We start from the raw sequence: 22,240 nt of genomic DNA, 5'->3' as shown, positions 1-22,240 counted from the left end.
TTAAATTAACTGAATTAACTTATTCTACAAAAGCAGTTTATAAAACAACCCACAAAAGAATGGTTACTGTAAGGATCTGTGTCACAGCAACGCTGCAGTATCTTTAGGTAGATCAAGCCTGCAATTCTGGTTGCTGATTTATCACTGCATAACCTGCAGTTCACTAACACAAAGCTTTATGCCTGGGGCTTACAGGTGCAAGCACTGTACCATACAATTCTTCTTTCAAGTACCCTGAGGCTAAGCAACCACATCTATTTTTGAGTAGTGAATGACCATGAAATTAGTTTCCTCATAAACATTACATTGAAAACACTTTTTTTTTTTTTTTTTTTAATTTCAAGGTCCTTGGGGCATTGTTTTCTGTCTAGCTTCATACTCAAATAGCTTACTCTCCATTTGGTTTATGGTCAAGTAGATAGGGTCCCTTTGCTAGATACATTTTTATTGACATTCTGTATTTATGTCAAGTTGTGAACCGTCAGGATTTTGACAAATGATGGCTGCTAGAGACCGAACGGAGTTCATTTAATTTCAGACGAATATTTCTCACTGCTGGAGGCTTATGACTCTGAAAATGCAGACAGACTGGTCTGATTAGAATGCAGCAGTGAGACAATGGGCTGCTAACACTATACAGCAACCAAGCTTGGAAGCAATATTGAGTCTCCAGTATTAAGTTTCTAGTATTTCAGTCTAAATAGGACTGGTTCCGTTACAGAATATGCAGTTTTATTATCCATGACTCTGAAATTGCATTTCATAGAACAGCAGAATCTGAGCATATATACCTACAGCATCTAAGAATTGGTTCTTACTTGCCATCTCCGCCCAGCCAAAAGCATGTGCCAAAGTTGCCCTCCTCTTCAGAGGGATAATCCAAACTGTTAGGTTTCTAAAAGTAGAATCTTACCCATATTTCACTAGTTTACAGTTTAAATATTTATCTTAGTTCCACCTGTAAGATTACTTTCCTTATATACTAAAACAAATAATTTAAAACTACCTTTTCAGTCTCACAAGAGAACTAAAATGTATAAAAAAACCATGGGTTGTCAAGTTGCCTGACCCCCCTCTTTACTTCCAGTATGGTGGAAAAACACAGTGACAATTTTAAAGCTCTGAAAAGCATCACAGAGGTTTTTCTCAGTAGCAGCTCCTTACCTTTGGAATTTAGTCTCCATAGATGCTTGCATGAAACAAACTCTAGAGAGCTTTAGGGCATGTCACAAGAAAATCAGCCAATTTAACTTGACTGTTCTTTATTGTTCTACTTAATTTTTGTTTATTGTTCTAGTTTAGTTCATATTTTTTTGTTTCTCAGGAGTAAGCCCTTACAGCAACAAGCACTCTAATTTATAAATGAAAACAGAAGGAAATAAGACTGACTTCCGGAAGCAATATGTGCAATCCAGACAAAACTGAGTTTATGGGCAATGACACTGAGATTGAAGAAGCAAATGAAACCTAAAACCTGTATAGTGAGATACATCAGAAGTGGCCATAATAAAGCACATCATTGCATAAACCACACAATTTGTAATGTCATGCTGATCAAAGCTGTATGTGTGGTAATGTGTGGAATTTATATCTGCAAAAGATCACTGAGTTGATCCACATAACTGAACTAAAAATAGAGGAGATAACTGTATCGCTGCTAATAACCAAATTATGCAATATCCTGAAGAGGCAAATTTCATTACTCCGATCATAAAGGATATTTGTATAGAATGACTGGAAGACCAGAGACATTCTTCTATCCACCTCTTCATCACTTTCAGATTCCACAAAACGGAATGGCATATTGGTAAATGCTTAAGACAGGATAGCAGACTCGACTTATGAGAAATCTGTCCCCAGCAACAAATCCTAAATCCCAAATAGTCTTTAAGACATGATAAAATTACAATATAAAATAATGAAGAGAGCACCTCAAGTCATACCTCTAGCTGGAAAGCTTAATTGCTGTAGGGTGGCTGCACTTACACAGTAGCCGACCTGTGACTTTGCTGAAATGTCTCCCAGACAGGAATTCCAGTTTTCTACGCTATAGACTGGGCAGTCTTGTAGGTTAGTGACAAGGTCTCCCACAAAAAGACCTCTTGGCCCATTGGCAGGAGAATCCTGAGAAGAAACAGTGAAGTCAGTCATGTTAATACAGTTAAAACTATAAAGATTTGTTTACAGTTCTGCCTAATAGCCATAAAACCTTTAGGTTAAGACGCTATTTCCAGAGAAACAGAACCTCAGGCTCCACTAGAAGTGATTAATTCAATGTATGATAGAGCATTACAGAAACAACACCCTCTACAAATAATAACTTAGTGCAAAGAAAAAGAAAAGGGCAAGTCTCCAAGTGTTCCACAGACCTCTTCAAATCTGAGTAATTATTTTCATACAAGTTAATATATTATGTTTTTTCCTACTACTTTAAGTTCAAGCAGCTTAAATTAATACCCTGAATCTTTCAACAAAGCAGGGTGTACCTATGCTTTCAAAGATATAAAGCACAAGAAATGTCACTCTCTGCTGAGTTCTATCAGTTCACTTTTAGATCCAAGACAATCCTTTCAACTCTGCTGTTCAACTGTTCTGTATTTGATTAAGTCAGAAAAAAATCAAGTCCTTTCTAGAATCTCAGCAGTCCATCTCTACTTTGCTTCCAGCTGACCAAACAAGCAAGGAAATCAGCTCAAAATAACCCATAACATTAAAACCAGATAGCAATAACTAGAGTGATAATGCAGTTTCCAGTAGATTTACTTGGTGCCAATATTTGAAAAGAAGTTAGAAAAAAAACCAAAACAACCAGAAATAAATCTGCAAACTCATCTCAAATGTCTAAACATTTACTGAATAGGCTATAATTATTCACACCATGTTCCTTCATTTACTAATACTGAAAAACATGAGACTCAGAATGAAACATTAACGAGACAGTGCAATGTATCAGATTCTGCAGTGCTGCACTGACCAAATTTCATTGTGATAACAAGACACGCAAGTACATTTCAGGTCACAAAACATATAATATGAAAACACTAAAGATCTTTACTTACCTCTGCAATATACGTTACAAGTGCTCCAACACCCGTGTAATAGAAAGGGAAAAGGATGGCTGGCAGCAGAAATAAAACCATGAAACTTGCAACACCAAGAACAAAATTATGCCACACTCCTAAAAAGAAGGGGGGAAAAGTCATGTTTCTAAATAAACATTAATAACAAAAAGGTGGTTTTGAAATGCAAGATTCTTACAGTTACCTTCTAATTAACTTTTCTGAAATGATTACTGTAAGAAGGGATGAAAAGTTAATTTGTGAACACAGCCATGAAAGGAAAATATGCATATTACTTTATAAATTTCAGTTTCTATGATGTCACTTTGTATAGGAATTCTACAGAAGCCTCTGAGCCCCTGAGAATTATACCATCAGGAAAGACAGGGAAGCACCAAGTCGATTTTTAAGGTGTTATTCTACCATATTGATACTTCATCACATACCGCTACTTTTCTAAGTACATAGTGGGCAGAGTACCCAGAAGAAACAATCTACAGAGTTGTCATCAGCTATAAGTATTAAAAAACAGTCGAATGAAATGTATTGTCACCTTCTACCACAATAAAATGTTGAATTTAAGAACCTTAATAAATGGGCTTATATATGAATAAATACTGTTTGTCCTCCTCAGAAAGATGTATGAAATTCAGTTGCAATTCAGTATTTTTCATTATCTCCACTGTATGAACGAAAATAATTATATGCATATGTGCCAAAGAAGTTCAGAAAATTACTTGAAAAAGGCTTCTTTTACAAGAAAATCTGGACCTAAAACCACATCAAGAAACAAAGTTATGCAAGTCAGCATTTCCTGACACATTATTTTGGGCAACATTTGCAACTGCAATCGTTATGGTATGCTGTTCTCCATAGGAAGAAACAAACCACTATCATAAGACACACTTGGCTTCCTTCAACATCCAGTACTATAAGAATTTTCTCATTTAGTTTGTGTTCTTGGACAAACTTTTTTGTATGACCAATGCAGGAAAACTTTTCAATGTTGAAGACTCCTTATTTCCTTATTACAGTGCTTCATCTTGTTAAGAGGGCTTTGATTAAACTCTGTATTTGCAGCGTAGGACAGGAAATTAAGTAAATATATTTAAAAACATGTTAAACCTATCTTTCTTGCACTGTATATAACACAGGAATAACATACAGCAGACTCTTACTTCCCCTGGCTATCTCTACACGTCACCCAGTCTCCTTTTATGTTTCTAATGCTGCAGAAATGAGAGACATTTCTGCAGCACTTTAACTAAGGGTTTCTTGCCATTTCCACTAGTAGATGCTTCTTAAGAGTGCCTTCTCCTTCTCTTTCTATAGTTTTTAACCTTATCTCATTGAAATGCAATCAGATAGATGACATGTTTCAGCATTCCATTCTTTATCTCACACACATACATGTATGTGTGTACACACACAAAGTGCAACGAAACAAATTATGAATTTTTTTTATCTTAACAAAGGATAAAACTTTAAGACAGAAACAAAAGTCCTTTTTAACAACGTGGATCCTGAAGACAGTAAACTGGAAAAAAATCCCCCTTAAAGTAATAAAAAAGAGGTGACAGAAACAGCTAGAGGGTAACAAGGAGTACTTTCAAACAGCTAGGAAAACATGGGCCTTAATACCATAACCTACAGAGTTTACTGTGTGGAATACAGCAGAAAAGTCTAAAACAGAAAGGCTTCAAATTCATCCCAGGTGATCTATAGAAAAATATACAGGCTGAAAATGACAATACCTGTAGAGGCACACTGCTGAGTATACTATCAGAATAATTTCGCTAAAGCAGCCTCATCCTTGGATATCTAATTCCTTATATTTAAAAAGGGACACTTTACACAAGACTTAAAACACCTTAGCTAATTAATTTTTAATTAAAAATGTAAAAAATCTTCAGAGTATTTTCCTGTTAAGGACAACACAAAACATATTATAAAGAATGTACAAAAATAATACAAATATTTGAACTAATAATAAGAAAGTGGTGCACAGAAGCACTTTTCATTTAGTAAGCAAGGAATTAATGCCAAATATATCACAAGTCTTACAAGAACACTTATGAACTATTCTTGAACTCATGATGCCATCTGCTGTACAACAAATATACTCTTTAATCTCCAGAGCATGGCTGGACTACAAGAGGAAAATTTGGTGTCGTTCCCTACTCTAGCATTTTTTCTTAGCTGCCATACAATAATCTGAAAGCAGGTCTCTGTAAACTCAGATCTTCAGAACACAAAGAATAGGTTCATACAACTGCTCCAACAATTAATAAAAACTGAGTCAAGTTTACTGAATATTACATTTTATCATTACCAAACGTTCTAGTTCTGAAATATACCTATTATTAGCTGTTAAAAACATGCAGAAATTTGTTATACCTAACTGATAACAAGCCATTGATACTAGCCAGTCTTGCAACATGCTTGTTCCTACCTTGTATTCCCCTATTTCAGGTTTCCCAAGAAAACAGGTGTTTGCTTGTTGTCAAAAACACACAAGCAATTATTTTCTATTACAGCTCATAATTTTATTTTTCTAGATGATTTCTCAGGAATGTATGTAAGCAAACTATTTTGAAAATTGGTATGTCTTCTCTCTCAGTTCTGTTCACAGTAGCTGGAAATGGAAATTTGGGAAACAGTGCTTCATAAAAGTTAGCCTAATATTTATCGTCATACACTTGATTTATGAAAGCTTGAAAATACACTTTGCTAAAGACTGCTGTATGCCCAGCCTAAAACCCTCTATATATTATTTTAGTTACAATATTCAAGAAACAATGTTACTATCTAAACATTTCAACAGGCTGGCTGCTATCCTACTGTCCCCTGCAATAGAGAATCAACAGTATCTAGAAACAAACTAAGATGCGCTAAACCTTTCTATCTCTACTTCAGTAGTTTGGGAACCACCTTTGTCTCTAGAAAACCATACAAGTGGTTCCGGTAGCATAACACAGTCTCAGTCTAACCTTCCACAGCAACAGGGCTCTACTTCCCATTAGACGGAGCTTCAAAAAACATCAAACCAAAAACATTCAGAGGTTATTTGGAGCTCTAACCTGTGACTTTTTGGATGCTTATGTTTTAGTCTTTATTTCCTCCTGATGGCAACATCAAAACACAGTGAGCTGTATAATAACGTAACTCACACATCACTGAAAATCACAATACTATTGAAAAATCACATAACAGATCGCTCCTATTGCAGAAAACGGTGTTAACCTGTGACAGCAAGTCATGTTCTCATACCGCCAGTCTCATGGCCGAGTATTTTCCAGCTTGGGTGCTCCAAGGTTTTGCTACTTAGGCCATACAATACGGGGTGGGGGTGGGAATAGCAAAGGAACTTCTGTACCTGAGCCAGTGTAAGAGCTTTTTCTAATGAGGGAGCAAGGTCAGAAATCACATTTTTTCCCCAACCACATACCTGGAATTTCTTATGCACAACTTTTCTGAATCAGGTCTAGGATATAATACCATTTTTCACGACAGGAAATTGGTACTTATTTAAGATCCTTGAAACTGATGTCTCTCCTCCAGAAAACAGCACAATGATGACAGCAGTGATCAAATGATTTTCTGAAATCACAGTGTAGGTTCAGAGGAGCAGGATCACCTTTAGCTAAAAAAAGGCTTTTGTACTTCTTCATTTTAAACCTTCAATCCTCCACCAAGGATTCACAAATGATGCCTGTGGAATAAATAACTTTGCTAAGCAAAGGTTTAATAAAAAATTACAAACTATTACCTGCACAAAATATCCTTAATTGCTGGACTGGAGATATCAGTTGTAAGTGGGTTGTGAAGAGATCAACAAATGCTCCAGGATAGACAATGAAGATAAAAATCCCAAATCCATTAAATCGCACTTGTTCTCTTAAAAAGAAGAAAAATGAAGTGGCATTACTGTAAACCAACAAATGAAAAATGGCAAGATTCTACATAGCACACGTATTTGTTACAACAAGAATAACAGAATTTACAATTCTAAAACTAACTTTTTTTTTTCATAATATGAATAATTGAAAGATAATTAAAATAAAGGATGTTTCCTGCCCTAGTTGCCACATCTAAGCAGCACACATTTGTGAGCCTGGGAAGAAAAAGGAAAAAAAAAAAAAAAAAAAAAAAAGATAAGTTCAATTTCTTTTCTGTATCCTGCTAACAGTATCACATGAAATAAGAAAAAAAACCCCACCCAAACTACTTTCAAGTCAATGTGTATTTTAACTTTTGAGGGATCTTCAGCTTTAAGTAAAAAAGAACAAAAAAAGTAGCCTGTGGGATGCAGTTTCAAACTAATCTACTAAAAATTATCTGGAATAAGCAATCACTTTCCTTTTACAGAAACAGAGATTTCTGGAATTTATCATTTCTTGTTTCTCCTAAATTAAACTTAGAATAAATTGTAAACTAAAAAAAACGGGGGAAATATCATCTGAAAAAATGAAAACAAGTCAAGAGGTTAAAAGGACAAACACTATTTAAATATATTACTAGCTGACACTGTCATACAGATAATATATATATTTTTCAGAGGTTTTACAAGTGCTTTTAAATGGCACCTTTTGAAATAACTACGTAAAGGTTTTATGAAGCTATAAATTTCATAAGGGACTTATAGAGGCATGACAATCATGTTTCAAGACAATTACATTCCAATTATTATTCCAAGACAACCATGTTCCAAGACAAGCCAGGCACAGATAGCTAATTCCGTATCTTCACTGAGACAGTACACTGGGCATAGCATTTTGTTTATTCACATTTATTTATTTATTGTGCATATAAAATAAAAGACGACACAGGATTATACAAAATTAATCAGAATGAAGTAATACATTAATTCCCTGGAGTTAAGTCGTAAGACCTACTCATGCTACCAATTATTAATAGGCATTCTAATGCCTATACACGATTTCATGACTTGGGTAGGAGGTACAGAGGTAAGAAGAAAAAGGTTTTTTTGGCACAAGCCTTGACTAAGTTAAGGTTCAAGTATTGTAAGCTCTTGTATTTCACAGCCAATACTATCCTGAACTGAAGTTGGAGAAAGTGCATTAGATTTCAGGGAGTCAAAGTGATTTGCCAGAATAATAAAATTTTCACACAGCACAGCTATTTATTAGAGTCTAAACCCTGAGGATTGACCATAACGGCTCTAGAGATGCAACCTGGTCTGGGGGTGGGCCAGGGGGGAAGCCAAGCAGGAAACAGCAGCAGCAACAGCAACATACATTGGACAAACTAATTTTTCCACTGAAATAGCTAGGAATCCGGTTTTTAACAAAAACATAACCCAAACATGAACATTCAGAGCCTTTGCTCCAGGTCTTGAATGAGATATCATACCACGAAGGTGTAAGAATCATTCATTCTGCTTAAAAAGAGCTCTATAGCTCCTCTGCAGCTAGCCAGCAACATGTGAAGGTGCTGTTAAGAGAAAGGAAATTCTGTTGTTTCTTTCTGTGGTGGGATGGGCAAAAGCTTCACCCTCCACAGAAAAATCCCTGTGAATATCAGGGGAAAAAAGCTGAAAAACAGAGCGTATGAAACAGTGAGGGTTACAAACCACCCCTTGAACTGAGAACCTCTGGCGTGATAAAAAATGTAGTAATGGGTTAAGATGCAGTCATGACTACCTACACTCGAGAAAATCAGAGAAGCAACTTAGGGCTTCATGCTTATGGGACAGATAAGAACGATGTCTGGGAGAAATGCAGAGAACACCTGAATATCAGTCCCAGTTAACCACCACTTAACCCTCTGATGCTAGTGTCAATTAGGGCCAAATCATATTTGACTGAATTACTGCTTTAGCCTGCTCATATGCTACTTTACAAGCTATGTTTAAAACAAATAAATCAAAAATCTATTTTAAAGTACCATTGTGCAATAGCACATGGGTCCTCTTCAGGTGCCATAGCTGCAGAAACGTAATTGCTGTGTAAAAAACTAGGCCATGTGAAAAAAAAATAAATATTATTTTAACCCTGATGCAGTGTGGTATATTTGCAAAGCAGAAGTCCTTTCTCATGATTTGTAGAATAGACACCGTATTAAAATTCTATCCTTCACTGTACATTCTTCCAAACTTAAAATCTAAGGAAGCTAGGAAATACAGAATAAACAGACTCTCTAGATAAACCAAAATGGTGCTAACAACATTCACCTGGAAGTAAATGCTCTGGAATATTAGCCTTTGTTGGCACATAGTAAGAGAAAAGCAATCTGTATTACCGAATAGCTGCCACCCCATGGCCGACTTCATGTATCACACCACTGATGAGGATTGCAGAGAAGAAATAGGTCAGCTGGCTGACAGGCAAATTTACACCAGGCACCTGTTGATGTGGGCATGACAACAGAACAAAACACAGAAGCAAACCAAGAGGTACAAAGACAAATCATTCTGCCCCTAAACTTGTTGCTTTCACTCACCTCCTTCAGACCCACAACAGAACACGGGCCGCTCTCTCGCAGCACTATCAGTTTATACCTCTCCTCCCAATTTATTCAATGTATTTTAAAATATATTAAATATATACTCTTTTGTTGAAGGCGGAAAAGTTCTCCAGGTGCAAAAGCTTTCTCCCTGCCCTACTTATTTCCCACAGCCCATGTGTCCTACTCTATATTAAGCTTGAGAAGTTTATAAAAATGTACACAGACTTCCACTCAAATGAAACAGGCTTGGCAACTGTGAGCATTAGTTTACAATTTCCTGCAGCCAGTCATGTAGCTATTAGAGAATATCCATCCTTAAAAAAAATAAAATTTAAATAACCATATGGCACTTAAAACACTATGAGCCCTGAAAGTTCAGAAAATGAGCCTACAACTGGAACATTCAGTCTCCCTTCTCTCTCCCTGTCCGAATCATGAGACTACCTCAAATTTACAAGGTCAAAAAAAGGGTAACTTCTGTATATTGTTCAAGTTTTGGTAGTCTATATATGGCAATTTAACCTTTAAAGAAAAGCACTTGAAATGAGTATACTATTTTATGTAAGACATAATATGCAGGTCCCTCACATTCCTCCCGTTGCTGTGGATTCCCACCCGTTCCCAAGTCCTCCACTGTACTAGTCATGAGACACCAATGGCTTCCAGATGGGCTTCAAAGCAGTCACGAGTGACAGAATGAGGAACCATCCCCTTTCCTCCTGATGGACTTTTCTCCCGCTCGGTTCCCATCCCCGCTCAGCTGCTGTGAGACAGTTCTCCTGTCAGCTCCACAGCTCTCCCCGCTGCAAGCAGGATACACTCCACTACAGTCACAAAGAGCTGATGTGAACACACCTTGAATTGCAATCCAGCATCAGAAAAGAGATGCTATGGGAAAAAAATATTGGCCTGTCTATGGGTCTTGCTAAAAACTACCTCTGTGGGACACAAAAGGGTACAGACCCAAATGAGCAGACCCTGTTTGATGCTACCTTCATTAAATCCTGCACATTGCTCAATTATATGCACTCACCTACCCGTGCAGCAGAACTCTACAGTAGGTTGGTGAAACAATCTAGCTAAAAGAAATCCTTCAAAAGACTCTTTTCATGAATGTTAAACCAAAGCATTTCACAAATTCTGTCCAGAGTGTGATCATGACCAAGACATTCATCTTAACTGGCATGACTATTGTACCTCACTGCATGAAGGCAGCTGCTCTTCATTTATTAAGCATCAGTTGCTTGTATCACAGCATCAGCTGGTGGCACTAATGCATTAGTTAACTGCTGTTACCAGTGGCCCTCTGCTCTGGGCACATGGGAGGACACACAGCAACAGCAAGAGCTGCCATCTTAATACCAACATGACTGCAGCCGGTTAGAACGCAGCACTGGATGATTCCAGACTTCATGTCATAGAAGCTAGTTTAAGATTCACCTAAAAGGGAAGCTAACTCTCATGAAGAGTTTTGAATCAATAGCAGTATTTTGTCAATAAGCATTGCCATCTTATATTTTATGGGCTTCTGGAAACACCTTTAGTAAAATAAGATCCATTTCTAGTAACTGATCTGTCTCTTTCACACTTTTGTCAATGCGCAACCAACACAAGAAGGGGCAGCTGAAGAAAACCAGCCCAGTTACCTACAGATAGGTATTTTAAATAAAGTACACAACTGAACAAAAGAGGAAAGGTACAAAAACCTTAATCAATAAAACATAAACAGAACTGTAGCTCGCTCTCTTCACAAAGGCTAAACAGATTTATGCCACAGGCTAAAGTTGAGTTTAAAAAAAAAAAAGGTTTTTTTAAAAATCCTAACTCACTCTCCTCTAGGCAGTCAAATACAAAGAACTAATTTAAATGAGGAGGAGGTCCTCCTGACTTGTTCTTCACCTCTTTACAACCACACATGGGTCACTTTGTGTCAACTTATGCTAGCACATTCCCCTCAAAAAGAATACTGAAACTCTTTAAAAGCAGAATTATACAACCGTGACCATTCAGAAATGAAATAACCATGTAGGAAAGAAAGAGAACCACAAGTCAACTTAGCAGAAGTAACCTAATCCCCATACATGATACTACATTATCCCTATAAATTACATCTTTTTCAGTGCCTATCTGTCCTTGGTTTGAATGCAGTGATATCGCCAGTAGGCAGTCACTGAGGAATCAATTCCACATTGAAATTGTTAACGTTATCCTAGATTTCTGTTTTCATAGTTCCAACTCACACCAGATCAATTCCAAAGGCTCATCTTTACTTTGGTTGCCTCTATGTTATTTTCTCCAAAGAGCAATATATTGCAAATGACCACTTTACTCTGGTGTCACAAAAGTGGATAGATCCATGTAATGATCTCAGAAAATGAAGACGTTAAGGGTGGTTTTTCTTACTCCAGAATGTAATAGAAATACATGCTTAGGATGGTCCCTGTTGGACTGTAAAATAAAAACTTTCTGTCTCACGTTCAACTTGTGCTCTACCAGATGCACAGACTGCGTACTCCTGTCTGCTACTGGAGATAGTTCAGGAGCAGGCTGTGGACTGGGTGACTACAGTGGCAGAGCCAGACATTCTCTCTCAAGTCCCATTGCCTGCATTTGCTATATTCACCCTGCGTGTGTGAAACAGACCCAAACTATCCCAAAGGCACTAAGTTTATGGCACACACTAATGATCACACTTCCTGTGCTCATGCAATTTTTTAAGTCCAGCTGCATGCACTCAGTTTTGCACTTATGGGAATGTCTGTCATGGCAGCACGCAATTCCCAACTTCTGTTGACTAGACTAGCTGAGCACTTAGAGTGAAATGGTTGGGCACTCCTGCTCTAAGCCATGCAGCAGAAGGCAAATCAATCTCACTGGACTTTCTGCATTTCTGGGAAATGACCATACATTCTGGCCAGACAGCACTCTTGGGGAAAGAAGGTTGGCTAGGAATCCTTCCAGGTTAAAACTGTTGTAAGGTAATGTCAGTTCTTCCGTTACTGCCTTGTGTAGAGATAACAAAAGACAGTATTTGCAATCTCTCCCATTCTGTGAAAAACATTCTTTTCTAAAACCATACGATATACCATCCAACATCAGAAATCGATAAAATGATTAAATACATTGTTATTAGGCCTTTGACTCATACTGCCAGAAACAGGACTTTCAATTTCACACTGTAAATTAGGGTATAAGTCCTTGAACAATCAAAAAATATGCCATCTCCTCGCTAATGAATCTTTGTTTCCACTATCACACAAAGGTCTTTACACCTTTCCCTTTTCCACTAATTTTTTCTATTGTAATAAATTAAACAGAACTCCTCCCTTTTTGTTGATTATGGATGTGCTCTGCAAACTTCACACCCACCAGTGCCTGTACATTGCACAGCTCAGAGGAGGCAAATTCTTAGCTCTGTTTATATTCTTAGTACTATGATAAATTAGGGCTTTTAAAAATTACTAACCAATGCTCCCTCCTGAGAATTTTTAATATAAACTCTTCCACATGTTTGCCTTCATTTGTCTTCCCCTCTTTCACTGCCTCTATCCCCATTGCTAAGGCTGATAACAAATCAGCAAATTTTTATGTAGATGAATAACAGCAGTTAGGCTATTCTTGCATGGGTGGATTTATGCATCACATACCCCATCAAGAAGATGGTTAAGGTCAGTTTACAACTCTCAAATAAAAACCTGAGGAGAGAACACTTACCACAACTTGCAGCATACGATCATTCTGGGCTTTTGGTGCCTCGGTGAGCATCTGTGTCAGTGTTTGCATCAATGTCTTTCCGAGAAGAATAACAGAGCCAAACATGGCAACTATACCAAACACCATTCCTATGTTGAACCTACGAAGAGAAGCAAATAGTTTAGCAGTGCATAGCTGCAAGAAGACAGGGTATATTCCCTGGATATGTAACTGCTTTTAGCCGAGCTTAGCACACCAAACTCAAAGAGCAAAACTTATCTGATGCTACTACCATTCATATATCAACAATCTAGTACAAAAATATCAGCTAAAGGAAAATAATAATAATAATAACATATACTATTAACATATATTAATAACATATAATATCTTCCTTGTTTAGTAAAACATCCAAGTTTAGTTTACATTCAAGCCACATCCTGATTAATTTTTAAATATTTTTATGTTGTTCTTACGTAGTCTAAATTCTATTCAGTTACCTGATACATGTAACTTGCCATTAGCAATGAATATAAAAACGTAACAATGTCTCATTTACCATGTTGCACCACATACTGTCACACATTTAGAGACCTGGATCAAATGATGGGATAGAATACATATTCATTTACATAAGCTTTTTCAGTAAACTGTGCATCTACTTCACAAACAATAAAAAGTGCTAAAGAACAATAAATGAGACTTAACCTTTTTTAAAGAACAACAACTAAAAGGTACAACTGCAAGATGAGATTAAAATCAGTTACTTAAAAACACTGTTCCCACCATTTTCTATTAAAATCAGTGTTGAAAATTATTTTGATTTACATCAGTCCACCTAGTGGTGATTTTTATTCAGGATTTTTTTTTTTTACACTGTGCAATAGTTGAAGGATGTGTTTATTTTCTAGCTAAAACGCTTCAATTCACTACCAGTCCTCCTTCCTCTCACAATAGCATAACTGTTCTCTTACCATCCTTAACGAAGCTCACTGGGAATTAGTGATTTATTTTAAGCAACACATATTTGTAATGTTAATTAAAGAGACTGGTGGAAACACTATACTGTAATAAATTATATGCATTAAAAAAGTGTGATTGATATAGAACTAGTTCAGACTGAAACAGTAAAATCATTACATAATGGAGAAACCAATACGAAGCAGACCTTTCTTTTTTACTATCTCACTGAAGGTAGCAATACAGGAAATTAAATTCAAACCTTACTCATTTTATACTTTCAGAGCAGACATAAAGTAATGCTAGGAAGGCAACTGCACAGTAGTTTTCTAAACCAGTCCAGGAGCACCCATACTAACCACCCTGCTTATTTACCCCCTCCCAGCAGTCTGTGCAATCTTGGCAGGTGAAGGTACAGACAGATAAAAGACAGAAGGCATGCAATGTGCTTCTGAGCAGCTATAGCTGCTGAATGTCTGGGCAGTGATTGACAACAGGGTTTGTTGTCAGTACAAAAGTTTACTTTGCAAACTCCAATGATCAGGGGAGAGCTCAGTGTACAGTCCATTGCTAGGGTATGAGGAGCTGATTTCAGACCTACTTCTGCATGCAGCATTACACATAATAGCTGTAACTATGTACATAGTTCAAACCATAGGTAAAAGTAGCTTATAGATTTCTAATTTTATACCATCTCAATATGCAACCTGTATTACAGCTATGTATTTTTCAGCAGAGGAGAAAGTTGTACTGTGCCAGTATAAGCCTATGGCAACCATACTAATTTGGTTTTATCATTGGCTAGTGAAATAACCCTTTTTATCCATTGCACTTTAAAGGATGAAAGGCAGAGCTGTGGTTGTCACCTCTGTATTTGAGAGAAGAAAAGAAAATCCTGAATTTATACCATAAGTACAGAAATCTGGGTTTCCATCTCCCCCAGTTGTAGAACTGGCGGTTGAAGAGAGCCGTTTGCCATCGCATGTGAAAAGGGGAGACGCTCAAGCCATATGTCAGCAGCCAGTCTTCATAAGATGCCTTCAGAGAGTCGGACGACTGCAAAACAATGGAAAATTAATTTGAGCAAAAACTTCCAGGAAAATTTTGTGTTAAGTGACCAAGCAGTAAATGTCATCTGTTTACATAAAAATGGGTGTATTACTTCAGGTAAATTCCTGCACTTTATTTATATTGTGACATACAGGTAGGTGGAATAAATAATATGAAAAAGTTACGCCACTGTCTTGATGTAAATCACAACAGCTCTAGGACCGCAAGAGAGATAGGGTAGCCAGTGTTATTTGACAAACAAGACCTTGTATCATCTTGCCTAGTGTCAAATCACTTCCAGTAGTTTTTAACTGTGTGGTTAGAAGCCTAAGGACTGAACTGTTTATGGTATTTTTTCAATGTGCAATTTTATTCAAGTAAACAGTTTTAAACCTACAATAAAGAAAAATGTTTCCTTTGGCTTCAGCTGAAAATGCTGTTTCTAATATTGGTGAGACATGGATCAGTACTGTGGATACCCTTTAGTAAGGGTAAAAATGAGGTCCAATTTTCAAACACAAAGAATATGCCTAAAGAGATCCTGAAATTTTTGATCATGCTAACAAAAAGCCAGAAGGAATTTAAAATTATCAACCTGTATTACAACAGCAATTTCACTGTAACTTCCCAGCATTTCAAGATAGTGCTAAAATGCATTCCTAGGAGTTCCAATGATTTCTCTTTATGATAAAAGTGACCTATGAACTATACAATTAATACTTATCTTCAATATTATCTGGTATCATAGTCTGATAGACATAGCTTTGCAGTCACTACTTTATATTATATGGCACTTGTATTCTCAATAGGCTTTATTCAGCCTGCTTCACGGAAGCTAGTATCAGAAACCCAAGTGAAGGAATGCTTTCCTTGGAGGTGAAAGAGAAACTCATAGCTCAGGAAAGGCACACCAGAGAGCTTTGAGCCTTCTGACTCTAGGCAGTTCCCAAGGCAGAAGTGTCTCTGACATAATCCAGACAAGTCTTCAGAGCTGTCTGAACTAGAGCATTGTTCCCAAGTTTCCCTAGGAGTGCAGTGCCTACTTAAGACATAGGGAATGTATAGTTCACAACAGGCTCCCCTCTCCTCCCCCAAAGAGGAGCTTCACAAGTTTCTGGCTGTCATCCCTGGTTCTTTAAACAAATTTAGAACTTGCCAAGTTCCTTGCATTCCTCCTGTCCTGCCCTGGTGGTGGTGGGGACTGAGGATCTCATCTTGCACAACTATATTCATAGATTTTCTCATTTTGTTGAGTTAATTAAGACTTGAACACTAAACATTTATTTCAAGTAACAATTTTCCTAGGATGCGAGACCCATTTACTTGGGTTATTTTTCATGTATCACCTATTGCACCATTTATCCTTCTTGCCTACATATTTCTGTGTCATTTCTTTCTTCTTCACCCTACTGATTTCAGCCACATCTTTGTTCAATCAGCTGAGGGCAAAGGCAGAAATTTTTACCGTAACGTATTCTGTAATCAACACTAGTCACTCCCTATGGCACCACTAAGTTTAGTGTCCACAAGCAGATCAGCATTCGCTAACCCAGCATTTGTTAACTTTAACAGAAGAGCACACAAAGATGATTACACTTGTACAATTAATAATGCATAAGCCAAAGTAACAAAGAAAAGAACTTCCTCACAATCTACCATTTAAGAACAAAACTACGTATGACATTAAGTACCTCTGATATGAGAAAATGTCTTTTGGGATTTAAGTAAACACTTCCTATTCATTCACACAGAGTCTAACCCCTCCCCCACCCCCCAACCAACCACATATTACCATAACAAAGCTCATTGGATATATTGATTTGGCATTTTAAAAATGTGTTCCTTTTATCACATGCAAAAAACACTTTTTCCCTATAAATGCCACAAATTCATCCCTTCAAATTAATTCCAACCACATCACAGCCCTACTGTACTAGCAAGGCATAAATAAATACGAAGCTTTCCATGAGAAATATGGGATTACTGACCATACCTTTGCCAAATGGGGGGAGGAGGGAGAAATAGGTACCAAAATTAGTTTTCCTTTTGCATTCTCCTCCCAAGTTGTATAAATGGTATTCATGATCACTAAGTGACTGCAAACCTTGGCAAAACATATTAAAAAGCTCTATACAAGCTTTTGTTGCTCCCTCTGTCCTGAGCCTAGTAGGATCACCACATTCCCACGTGCACCATCATGCCCTGGTATGAGGTATGCTGGAATCCTAAGTTTCATTTCAGACTTCCTTCAACAGGCCTTGATTCTGCTTCTGTGAGTTGAGTTCTAAGTGTTCTTTGTAACATTAATTTTACTATAACAGCAATACTTTTTTATCTATGCAAGCCTTCAAAATAATGAACTAATGAGTCTGCTAAATACTCCCAAAGCTCTGCAAATATCTGCCAGCATGCAGGAGTCCTTAACATTCTTCTGTGCTGACAAAATCTGTTCAAGAGCTCTGAACCATTTCAGCTTCCTGACCTTAAAAGCTGAAGGCTAACCTTGACTGAATGTGTCTAATGTACCCTTTATTTCTCACTGCAGAAGGAGGGACAACCTTCTACCCTTTGCTCATTCGATCCTTCAGGCAGAATGAAATGGGATGATTTAGGATGCTGGGGAGCATGAATTTAGGGGTCTGCCTGAGTGATTCCCTTTTATAGGATCCAAACTTCAATGGAAACTTTCAGCCAGTGTTTCAATGAAGAGCAACGAGAAGGACTAAAAATTCCACAGCACAGCTTGATTTGGCATATTTTTAGTTTGCCAACACAAATGTAGCTTGTAATGTAACCCTAGCAATATTACAATCCGTGAATTTATTTGTGCAAAAATGCACAGTTATGCCTTATATATTGTAGACCTTCTAGTAGTTAGACTGCCTAACAAAATGTTTGAAATCTGAACATAAACCAGTAAGGGAACAAATGGAGCAAGAAAAATTGCACACTGAACAAGTTTACAGAATAAACACCAACTGCAAGTTACACCACACATCCTTCTCTTGCCAAAAGTATCAACAGGACTGCACATGGAAAGGTACACCTGGATTATTTTTCACTCGCACTCTGCACTCTTTTGGTGTAATTAAATCGTAAATGATTTGAGGTTTAAGCAGGGACTACTTTTGCTATGGTTGCTAGCAGCCTCGGGTTATAAACGTGGTAGGAGATTCACAGTAGCAGCAATAAAACTAGCAACCCTGAGTTTCCTAATTACATAAATCTGGTTATTTAATCCAAATTGTATTTAGGTTGTGGTGCTCATAGTAAAACTTTTCAGTGAGATGTATACACACGAGATCTACCAGTAAATTCACTAAAACCCAACAGCTCCCACATACTTCCCGACGATTAATAATAACCTTTGTCAACTTCTAGTTAAAAGATCAAAGTTAAAATTTAACTCCTAGAGCCTCTTGCTTGCTAAAGCATGTCAGACATTCCCCTTCCTTTTTCACATAAATCAGGCACTAAGTTGGCTCCAAACAAAGGGGGTGGTTTTTTCCCCCCCTTCTTGCTGCTAAGCTCTACCAGAGGTTGTAACAAGAAAAGCAGTAGCTATCCTTACTTAGAAAAGGAGAATGATTTCAAGGTCTAATGCCAGAGGAGATCTTCAGAATCTCAGAGATACAAATGGGTCTCAGCATTGTGACACAAAAGGTCCACTACCTGAATTCAGCTCTTGCTGACACTGTAAAACTCTTCAGACGCAAAGTTACTGTCAAAAGAAAACCAGTCTGCTGGCTGACCTTTCTGGTGGTTTTTGGTGTGTCACACCAGTCAGGAGCACAGTTTTTTGGTATCTGGCCAATCTTCTAATGTGTTTCAAAACAATGCCACAGTTCTTTCCAAATGCCTAATACAGACTTGTAATAAAATTTGAAAAATCTCCAGATAAATTACTGTGATTTTATTGTTATTATATACAGACTTTTTTTTTTAATTTGGCAATTAATAGCTCATAATTTACTGAGCTACATTTGCTCTCCAGGAATTAGCAGCAGGGGGAGCCACTTGTTTTTCCAAGTTTTCTTATCACCTGAGATTTCTTACATTTCTTCCTATATTTTACAGGAGTGGCAAAATGAAAGTTTTTTACTTTCAGGGTACTAGGGTCTATCTGCACTTGGCAGAAACTGATGCGGCTCCTGGACTTTAACATAAGAAAGAAAGAGAATTACAGATCAAACCTCTCATTTCATTTTTCCAGATATTTAACTAGCATACACCCTATTTTGCAAACATACTTTGCAATTTCAATCATCTCCTAGAAATCATACCTCTCGAGCTTTAAGAAAACCTCCTGCTTAATGAAACTTGTGCAATGCACAAATGCACTCTTAGCCATAATGAATGATGTCGTCTTGGTGTATTTTCTTTTCAAACCCTCCCCTCTCCATTAGGAGGAAAAAGATGAGTCTTACAATACTCTCCAAAGATTAAAGTTTATTTCTTTAAAAAGTACCTGTATTGAGCTCTGTCTTAACTTCCTTTTTTTCAGTAAAACTAAGGGCATTCAAATGAAAAACAAAATGCATTAGTTATGATTTCACATAGAATGATTTTAGAAAGTCATTATAAAACACGTACTCGACACTGCAAACTTATAACGGATGAGGTTTTTTTAAGATGGTATTACTTTAAACTCCAGAAAGCACATAAGACGCCACAGAGCTGTTTAAGCGGCAGACTAAAAGCTGCCTTCCCCAAGGTCTCGCAGCTTTGGTCCTTTAACAGCCCCGGCACCTGCGCGGCCCGCGGGCGGCAGCACACCGCCCCGGGCCCGCCTGCAGGCCCCTCGGCCCCGCCGTTCGCACGAGGCGACGTCCCGCCCTCCTCGAATCGCCTCAGCGGCCGGGGGCAGGGCAGCGAGGCGGGGGTCAGGCACAGCCCCCTCTCAGCCGCACGCTCCGCGGAGCGGGGAACGGCGTGGCGCCCGCCCGAGCTCTGCGGGGCGGCCGGGGGAGGCCGCGGCCGCCGCTCCCAGCCTGGCCGGCCCGGCGGAGCCCGGCGCCTGACGAACCGGGGCAGGGGGACTGCGGCCACGCGCCCCCTCAACGGCCCGAGCTTCGCGCCGCCCGTTCCATGTGAACCGCGGCGAGGTGGGCGCCGCCGGCTCGGGCCTGCGGGTCGGGCCGGGGAGCGGCGCCTCCGCCTGCGTGCGAGCAGGGACAGAGCGGGCCGCGGGCACCCCGGCGCGCCGGAGCGTGGGCGAGGCGGGGAGGTCTCTCCCCGGAGGCCACTCCAGACCCCGCCCGGGGGGGGAATAGGGCTGCCGGTGCCCTCCTCCCGAGCCCGGCGGGCTGCGAGGGGTGAAGCGGAGCTCCTGCCCCGCCGTTCGCGGGGCCGAGGGTTCCCGTTCGGTTCTGCGCCCGCAGCTCTCACCTTGAGCAGCGTATCCGCCAGGTAGATGGCGCACCAGCCCCCGAGCACGCACACCACCACCGGGATCGGGATCATTGTTGCAGCCGAGGCGGCGGCCGCGGTTCGTGCGGAGGAGCCCCCGGAACTAAACTTGTCCCGGAACTCTTCTCCATCAGCTGTGCTGCCCGGTCGGACGCTTCCGGGCTCCGCGTCGAGCGAGGGCAGGTGCCGGAGTGACGCCACGGCCCAGCGTGCGGCGGGACGGGGGTCGGCGCCGCAGGGCGCGTGCGCAGCGAGCCGCAGCCCCGCCCGCCGCGGTTACTTGGGATCCTGAGGCGTAGCGGGCCGTGGGGAGGCGCGGCGATGCACACGCGTGGTCTTTATGTTGCTTGTCGAATGTCAGAGGCAGTCGCAGGCGCGCCACGCCCCCTCCCCCTCCCCCGAGTTCTCGGGGCTCAGCAGCCGCTCCCGGCTGGGCCCCGGCAGTGCCCGTGGTGTGGCGGGTGGCAGAGCCCTCTGGAGGGGCTGCGCTGATAATGATGAGGAAAACGTGGGAGAATAAAAGTCATTTGGGGTGGTGACGTTAAAGCGGATTGTGGAAGCAATGGTGAGGGAGCTTCCCTTTAACTACTGACATTCTTCCAGAAATCTAACGCTTGACTTCGTGGCACAACAAAACCATTTTATGAGGCTTGTTGTATGAATGACTTTCAGGCAAATGCTGTCTGGGCTATTGTGTTTCCTTCCCAGTCCACTATCATACCAATTCTCTGATTGTATGCCTCTTGTGATCTCCCCCACTCCTCCTGGGCCTGTTTTTCGCTGTTATTAGAAGTGGGACATGCTGGGAGGTCGCTATGCTTAAAGGTTACTTTCTTGGAGCCTTTCTTAGTTTAAAAACTTTCACTCAAATCTTGAACGCTAAAAGCAAACAAGAACAACATTTGGCAAAAGTTAAGGGAAAGTATTTATTTGCCTACGCAAACTATGCAGACTGAGGTGCACCTTCCCTTACCTCTGTGAAAAAGATGTGCCATCGTGTCCTCAGTTTTCTCATTGTTTCTAAAGATTTTTCAGGAACCAAGACAGCAGCAGTGACGGAGCCCTTTGCAGTTCCTGCTTGCAGTGGCTTCCAGTCTGCCTTTTCCTGTGTGCTCCAGGTAAACCTTCCTTGGCCTTGGTTTGTGAGCAAAGGCTGTCTCTGTCCTGAAAATGCTTATTACATATGTCCTTCAGCTCTGATGCATTGGTCTGTGGAAGAACTGGGACTGCCATTAGGGGAAGGGTTTATAAAACCAACCACAACCTGTCTTTTCTACACAGAAATCTCTATAGAATATATATTGTGTTTAACAAAGATATACCAGTGCCTGTCCTTTGAATTCAAGCATGCACCAAGCCCTCCCTTTGCTAGAATTAAGTGTCTTTAATGCTGGTTTTCCAGTCACATTTTCAGATTTTTCAGCTCTTTCTTTATTCCATATGTGCTTCTATATCCTGTCCTTCCCAAAATGGATGCTGCAAGCTTTTCTTATGCTACCATTAGGAAGAACATCTCAGCTTGGAACTCCTTGGCTCTTTTCAGCTCCCTTTCTTTTCACTGGTGACATGGCATTGCTGAGGGGTAGTAAGGGGCTGTACCC

At 39.5% G+C, this 22,240-nt stretch overlaps 1 protein-coding gene across 8 annotated transcripts in view; it reads right to left on the bottom strand.

The window, feature by feature from the left end:
- MBTPS2 (membrane bound transcription factor peptidase, site 2) overlaps positions 1 to 20,909 on the bottom strand; it is a 47,826-nt gene extending 26,917 nt beyond the window's left edge. For 2 of the 8 annotated variants that reach the window (XR_008746964.1, XM_027778933.2), the window contains exons 1-7: positions 20,619 to 20,907; positions 15,088 to 15,236; positions 13,242 to 13,380; positions 9,321 to 9,424; positions 6,829 to 6,956; positions 3,060 to 3,178; positions 1,944 to 2,124 (exon numbers count right to left, since the gene is read on the bottom strand). Coding sequence is in view for 5 of the 8 variants with exons in the window: in XM_027778933.2 (XP_027634734.1) it covers positions 1,944 to 2,124; positions 3,060 to 3,178; positions 6,829 to 6,956; positions 9,321 to 9,424; positions 13,242 to 13,380; positions 15,088 to 15,236; positions 20,619 to 20,693 (895 nt within the window). In the remaining 3 variants the exon portion in view is untranslated. Of the gene's footprint in view, positions 1 to 1,943; positions 2,125 to 3,059; positions 3,179 to 6,828; positions 6,957 to 9,320; positions 9,425 to 13,241; positions 13,381 to 15,087; positions 15,237 to 20,618 lie in introns of all 8 variants that reach the window. The other 6 variants (XR_008746963.1, XM_005231905.4, XR_008746965.1 and 3 more) reach the window with 4 other exon arrangements.
- Positions 20,910 to 22,240: the final 1,331 nt, after the last annotated feature.

This window comes from Falco peregrinus, chromosome 4 (assembly GCF_023634155.1).
Source record: "Falco peregrinus isolate bFalPer1 chromosome 4, bFalPer1.pri, whole genome shotgun sequence".
NCBI lineage: Eukaryota > Metazoa > Chordata > Aves > Falconiformes > Falconidae > Falco > Falco peregrinus.
Note: the sequence above shows the minus strand (reverse complement) of the source record. Positions and strands in the feature narration are given on the sequence as shown.